At 34.2% G+C, this 7,772-nt stretch overlaps 1 protein-coding gene across 6 annotated transcripts in view; it reads left to right on the top strand.

Moving 5' to 3' along the window:
- LOC106787879 (CUGBP Elav-like family member 2) overlaps positions 1-7,446 on the top strand; it is a 376,528-nt gene extending 369,082 nt beyond the window's left edge. For 4 of the 6 annotated variants that reach the window (XM_014750616.1, XM_014750612.1, XM_014750617.1 and 1 more), the window contains 6 exons: positions 271-476; positions 3,172-3,303; positions 3,821-4,094; positions 5,393-5,485; positions 6,496-6,537; positions 7,391-7,446. In XM_014750616.1, the coding sequence (XP_014606102.1) occupies positions 271-476; positions 3,172-3,303; positions 3,821-4,094; positions 5,393-5,485; positions 6,496-6,537; positions 7,391-7,431 (788 nt within the window). In that variant the 3' untranslated portion in view covers positions 7,432-7,446. The remainder of the gene's footprint in view (positions 1-270; positions 477-3,171; positions 3,304-3,820; positions 4,095-5,392; positions 5,486-6,495; positions 6,538-7,390) is intronic. The other 2 variants (XM_014750613.1, XM_014750614.1) reach the window with 2 other exon arrangements.
- The last annotated feature ends 326 nt before the right edge of the window (positions 7,447-7,772 follow it).

The raw sequence follows: 7,772 nt of genomic DNA, 5'->3' as shown, positions 1-7,772 counted from the left end.
AATATTATACAGATACAATAAATCGCTCCTAGAAATATCGATAAAAAAAAAGCTATTGTATCAAGACAAAGTCCTAATAAAATGAGGAAGAAGAAATACATACAATGTATATTATATTAATGTATATATATATATATATGTAATATTATAGCATATTAAAATATATGTGTGATAAGATAATATATTTTTTGGACGTGATTAATATTATATGGTATATTAAAATTAATGATCATACTATCATACATATATATATATATTTGTTTGTTTCAGAACGCAAATTGTTCGTTGGCATGCTATCGAAAAAGTATACGGAAAATGATGTTAGAACAATGTTTAGCGTTTACGGAACGATCGAGGAGTGTTCGGTGTTACGAGACAATTCCGGACAAAGTAAAGGCTGTGCCTTCGTTACTTTCGCTAGTAAACAATACGCTATCAACGCCATTAAGGCCCTTCATCATTCGCAAACGATGGAGGTAAGTGAACAAGTGGTTGTTCTTCTTCTTCTACTTCTTTAACTTCTCCTCCCTGTTGATCATATTTTTTCTCCCCCATCCCCCTTCCCCCACACTCGTTTGACGTTTTTCAAAGAATTAACGAGAACAAAATCCGTGCGTGGTAATAACAAAGCTAACTTTCTATCAATCTATCAACCTAAACTGCTACTTTATTTCCTTTCTACGTCATATTTCAAGCACCAAAATAATTATAAACTGTTTCGGTTGAAAAAAAAAAAAAAACCAAAAAGAGAAGGATATTTATTATACCAGATAAACGACACTAACGTTTAAATATTCCAATTTTTATGACTACCCTCTGACTTCCCTCACCCTTTCCAGTTATGAGATGGTAATTCTTTAACGAATCAACAAATTCGAGAAGATCCATTTCTACGAGCTTAAAACAAATTTAATCTATACAATTAATATTGAAAGAAAAAAATCAATATAACTTTGGAATGAAAGATTGTAAAGAGGTGGGAGGTCGGGAGGGTGTAAAGGTGCCATAAAAGTTACGTAGATAACTTATGTTAGTATGAAATTGGTATGAGACTCTAATACTCTTAGCAGTTAGTTTCTTTATATTTTTTTTCACAACGATTCGGCAAGCTTGACGGACATTGGCTCGATGCCATTATCATTCGGAGGAACGTCCTCGCATAGTCAGCTCACAAACTACCTCTCAACCATCTAGTAGTCACCTCATCCTCCTCCTCTTCCTCCACAGAGAGTGATATACCGATTTAACTTTCTCTCTCTCTCTCTCTCTCTTGGGGTAACCAAAACCGAGCTAAGGAAAAAAAAATAGTTGGAAAAATCTTCTTCGAAGTAGCCGACCGACACCTTTGCGATTCTAAACTCGCGCGGTGCAGTGCAGTGCAGTGCAGTGCACTGCACTGCACTGTCCTCATCTGACTTTTCCGGCTTTTATTTTCTCTTTGTTCCCTAGTGTCTAGTCTTCTTCTTCTTCTTCTTCTTCTTTACCGAGCCTTCTACGACTAGATTGGATTGATTACACGAGTGTCCTACGTCATTCGATAGTCTCGTTCATTACTTTTCAACATTTCACCTCTAGACAGGTATAAAAGATTATGCCAACTCTACGTGTTAATTCGTGTTATTTTGTACAAAGTATACTTCTTTGTTTTTTTTTTTTTTTATTTGACCGATCTATTTATTCAATTATATTATAGGTGTTAAGTGGTATCGATAAAGAAAGAGAGAGAGAAAATAAAAGGATTATTCTTTTACAAGATCTCTCCTTGTAGTGTAATATAAACGTTACATTGTTGTTAACTTCGGTCTGTTAAAAAAAAAAAAAAAATAGGTCGTTTCTTTTCTTTTTTGTTTTTAACGAAGTATTTGCTATAGGAAACGTCATTAGTATTCCATATCGAGGAAAAGGGAATAGTAAAAGAACGTTGTCTCGGAAAACTTTAATGAAACCACATGCATATATGTAATACCTATATATCCACAATTTATACGAGATTTTTCTTCGTACTACGTACACGTAAGTGACGACCTCGATGTTGAATTAATTAATAGATTCGGATGTTATTTGAATTTTGTATAAATAACATTTTCTTTTACGGGACCACAATAAAAATCAAATATGTTTTTGGGAATGTTATTTTGTAATGATAAAATTTAACAGGGAACTTGGACATGAAAAGAAGTAGAACTTAGTTTGATTGAGTTGGACGTTTCGTCCCTTTATTGGGACTTCTTCAGCAACTTAATCTTTAAAGTTCAGCGTGTTTTTTCTTTAATTCGACATACATTTTTCTTTTTGTTAATATTCCAAACACAACACATTTAAACTTCGTTAATTCGATTATTATTATTTAAAGTCCTCAACAAATTTTGTAATTTCTCTCTTTTCCTAAATCGAGAATACCCTATCTACTTTGTTCTTTTTTTTTATTTTTTCTTTCGGTTACAAATGCATCCTAATAAACATTTGATTTATTATTTAACGTAGTTTCAGTTTATTACCACCGGTAAGATCGTTAAAGTGAACGAATAATGTTGGATATTTAAAAGAATTGGCTGGCTCAGCAATGTTATGCGAATAACAAGAAAATGCATTCCCCCACACTAGATCGAAATTGTTTCGTTAGCCATAGTCTATGCTCTATGCTATGATACTACTACCGTTACGCCTATGTCACGTGCTATTTCGAATAGTAAAAGTTAACCGTGCCAAGGCATGCTCTACCACTAGACAACGACAATTCCATTTTAATATCATGAATATTTCCAGATCCGAATTCTTAGAACTTTTCGCCTTAACCTTCTTTTTATTCTTCCCAATCCCCTGCCCCCTGCCAACTCCCCCCCCTCCTACTTACTCCTTTCATTGATCATTCTCGAATCAACAAAAATGTAATTTAATTTTCTCGAAACAAAACAGAAAATGGACTTACACTACTTTTAAAACAAATAACCGGACCAAATAATGATTTTCATATGAATTTTGTATTATCTCATAAAAAAACCGGTACCACACCAAAACCACTACCACCACCATCCTTTTTCTTTTCTTCTATCTGAAATAAACAAAGTTTTCTACTACGTTATCCGTGTTACAACATTTTCAAACATGCTAGTTAACTTTCTTTGACGTCTTTTTTTTTTTTCTTCTCTCTTTTCTCTCTCTCTTCTTCAGGGATGCTCATCGCCACTGGTTGTGAAATTCGCTGACACGCAAAAGGAAAAGGATCAAAAAAGAATGCAACAAATTCAAGCGAATCTCTGGAATATCGCGGGAGTCAACATGACGCCGCATTACCTGACGACGGTCCGTATATCTTTAATATTTAACACGATGTACCCTTTTTACTACGAATCAACGATTCCATTTGCATCGAGAAACGAAATAACTTTTCCATAAATTCGCGATAGCCGAACTTAAAAAACATTTCATAAAGTTTCGCGAGAGAGAGAGAGCAGACTTCTTTTATTTCTTTTTTCTCTCTCTCTCTCTCTCTCTCTTACTTTTTCATCTTACGTGTGTAACATCAACAATCTGTATTAGATGCATCTGCATTTGCACATCATACATATGCATCTAATGCAGATTGTGAACAACAAAATTGTAACTCGCTAAAAAAAAAATCAAACAAAAAGAAATAATTGATTTAACCATGATCCTTGGATCGATCTATCGTACGATTATTTATGATTATACTAATCCGAAAAGAAAAAAAAGAAAAAAAATAAAGTAGGAAGAAAAACAAGAGATACTACTCGGATAAATTATAAAACGATCTTAAAATAAACATATTTCTTTTACTCGTCGGGTTTTGTTTTTCCAGAGCGACGCGCATACGTTAGCACCTACGTCGTTGCAATTATTGCAACAATTGCAGGCGACAACGAGTGCGGCTACCCCGGTAGCTGCAGGTGCAGGAGCTAACGCTCTCTCGAGTGTTCAGCATCAGCTGTTATTGCAGCAACACCTTGGCCTCGGTGCCGCCACCCCCGCACACGCGGCCCCACCTGCCGTACCAAGTCCACCTGAAATTAGTCCTGCCAATCTCCAGGGTCTGGCAACTTTGGCGTCCCTCGGTAACTCCGCTGGTGAGTACGGTCAGTGTCCACAATCATCACTTTTTATTTGATTAATAATTTGATTAATTTGATTATTTTTCCCTATCATATTTGGCACGATCCAAAATTTTCCAAATTTTATCTCTGTCTCTTATTATCTCATATATTATTTTCTCTTTCATATAATAACCCTCTTAACCTTTTAGATACGGTTTAATTTTGCGTGTGGCTATTTCTCTGGACGCCAGGGTTTGACGTGAACAACGGTATAATTGATATAAACACTGCAAAGTGTGGCGGGCAATTTCGTTCTGTGCATGTGAACACTCAAATGAAGTATTTGATGATTAAGTCATAATTTTTTAAAAATATATATTACACATACTTTAACTATAACATTCCACTTTAATAACTAATAATATAATTGAGTATGATAGATTTTGAAATATGGTACAATACATAAACCTACGTCAAAATTTTCACATTGATAACGAGATCTTCGCCTTGTATCGTTTTTGGAACACACTATACAATTTCATAACGTTTTTTTAGAAAACAACGAAAAGCCACTATAGTGGCGCGTCGTTCAGAGAGATGACATACACGAAAGCCACTATAGCGGCGCGTCGTCCTGAAAAATTATATCCGCGAAAGCCACTATAGTGGCGCGTAGTATCTAAAAGGTTCAAATTCGAATTTTATTACCATTCATCGTAGATATTTCAAATGTCATCATATGACAACGGTATGCAAAAAATCCAAATGTGGTACTACCTGTCTCTTTGTAATAATAAGATTCAACATATTTTCATAGTCTTGGGAATCATGCCGTAGTCTTATTCAACTTGATACGCCACTTAAATGTAATTATTAAATGTAATTATTAAAAGTAGTTTGATATAGGTAACGTGTTTACCGTGCATCACGATTATTCCTACTACTACTGCTGTTGTTAAAGAAAAAAAAAAAAAAAGAAAAAAGCTGATGGTCATTCGATGACGTATTCGTTTAGAAACGTGGAAAAAAACGTTCCTCTGTTAGTTACGAAACACAAAACCTTTTGACATTGTACTTACTTACTTACTTACTTACTTACTTAACGTACACGTGCACTTATACACCGGTTATCGTATCTCTTTTTTTCCTCGTCGTTTACCTAACACACTTTTTTCCCCAATTAATTGTTCTTTTCTTTCTTTTGTTTCTTTTGTTTCTAATTACGATTTATCCTTTTTTTCCGGATAACATTTTTTACACGTTTTTTCTTTTTTTCTTTTTCTTTTCCTTCTTTATTTCGTCGGAAAAATTTAACCACGAATTTTTATACGAAATTTCAGCAAACGCCGGGGTCTCACCGATGAGTATGCAAAATCTTGTCACTTTGGCAGCCATGACTGGCGGAAACGGCAACCTTCAAGTGTCGCCAACGAGTAAGTATACCGTATATTATTACGCAAGATAGCGTGTGCTTTATTAAAGAATTTTTATTACCCGTTAGAAAGAGAGAAAGAGATAAAAAAGAAGTTGTTGTGTTGGATAATGTCATCCATTGTAATTTGTTTCTTTCGTGCAAAGCCGATGATGACTGTATGTATTCATCTTTAACTCAAAAGATAAAAGAAATAAAATACGTAATAATAATGAGAAACTTGATAAAAATATGAGACGAATAAAAAACAAAAAAAAAAGAACAAAAAATAAAAGGAGAATACATGCCGTCAAATTGGCGGTGTGGTAGGCAGGAGGAGGAGGAGGGGGGGGTTTGTTTGCAACATTATTATGCTTCTTTTACAAATGATTTAACACATTTTGTCGCGAGATTGCAAGAGTAAAGAAAATGAAAATAAATTAGATGAAGAAAGAAAAGTCGCTTAAACCATCGTTTAAATCGTTAATCATTCGCATGTGCATTAATTATAATAATAATTCCAGAAGAGAATAGGTGAAAACTGTTTAAGCTTTAATAGGTATGCATGGAAACTCAAATTTCAAAATGCCCGGAGTGTGAGCGAACAGCAAATACCTTTGTAACGTTTATATGTATTAACGTTATACTTTAACCCCTTCTCCCCCTGCTCCCCCTTCCCCCCGCTCCTCCCCCCTGTCCTCACGTATTCGCTTATTGTATACTCTAGTAGTTAACGTATCTGAATTTGGTGTGCATAGCAATATGTACATATAAATGTATACACGTACCAATGTAAATTAGCATAAAATCGATGAAACCATTGATTGATCGGTGGTGTTCGATGTTGTAAAAAAAAAAAAAAAAGAAGGAAAAAAAAAGAAAAAAAAAAAAGGATCCAATCGATCTTTCTCAAACTTAAACAAGATCGAAATTTTCCAAATAATAATAATAATATTCTCGGATAAATTTTGTTTCCCTATCGTAACTAACGTCGTCGCTTTGCTAATATCGTGAACGTGTTCTGTGTTTCAGCGTTAAGCGGACTGGCGAATTCGACAGCAGGTATGTCGTTATGTACGTGTCCCATTGGCTGGTACAGTATTAACAATTACTAAATTAATTTCGATCATACCAAGGACTCGCCCCCCTCGCCACCCCAACCCCTTAACTCGAACAGCGGTCTGATTTGCCCATTTCGCTTATTTAATAGTACATACATATCTATACACACACGTATATATAATATATATAGAAACATACTACCAACACCATCAACACCAACACCATCACCACCATCACCAACACTTCCCGAATCTAGTATTTCATCTTTGTTCACGTTTCAATTTCCACGTTGAACTATCTCGTGAATGCGTTGAATATGGGCGTTACGTGAATATACGTCGATTATTATTATTATTATTATTATTATTATTATTATTATTATTACGACTATACTAGGGGATGCCAAAAACGAATATTTCAATCTAATCGTATTTAATGGAAGAAATTGAATTTTCCTAAATTCATGAAATTATCGATAGCAATGACAGGTGGGTGGTGTGCGTTTATAGACTACCGAGAAACCGCGTGAACGATTACTGTCGAATTGCTGACCGTGTTACCATATTCACATTATGACCTCACAATCATCATTGACCTAATAATTCATACAATATGAATAGCGTCATTATTTTACTTTCTTTTACAAAAGATTGATTTTGATTTTTTTTTTATGTAGTATTACGTGGAGGCCAAAAATTCAATCCTATTCTTTTATTTTTTTTTTTTCTTTTTAATATAATATACATAAATATATTATACACACGTACACGTATTACACACGAAATAATTCTAATCTATCAATTGAAATATATAAAGAATTCCTGAAAGTATTTTAACGATAGACAACTTTTTTTTTCGTGCTTAGCTGCCCTTCTCGGGAAGACAGGAAGTACAGGTGAGAATTAATTAAACGAAAAACGATATTCTCTCATTCGTTGTTCGTCTATATCTATTTCTTCGTTGGTTTGCTCGAATAATCCTTCTTCTTTTCCTTCATATAATGCATATTTGCTCGTATTATTACAATACTTCTTAATTTATCCTGTATACTACTATAGAAACCCATTTTGTCCTAGATTTTTAACCCGTTCTGCTGTTCTATTTTATTTGTGTGCAAATTTATATAATTCTTACCCCCTTACCCCCCCCCTCACCCGCCCGCACTTATCGCTTTTATTTTCTCGTCGACGACAGTGGGTGTATATTAATGGCATATTATTTACGAATATAAAAAAAAAAAAAAAAAA

This window comes from Polistes canadensis, unplaced genomic scaffold, assembly GCF_001313835.1.
Source record: "Polistes canadensis isolate GaletaPanama2010 unplaced genomic scaffold, ASM131383v1 scaffold_118, whole genome shotgun sequence".
In the NCBI taxonomy this organism is placed as follows: Eukaryota; Metazoa; Arthropoda; class Insecta; order Hymenoptera; family Vespidae; genus Polistes; species Polistes canadensis.
This window is presented reverse-complemented; position numbering and strand designations above follow the sequence as displayed.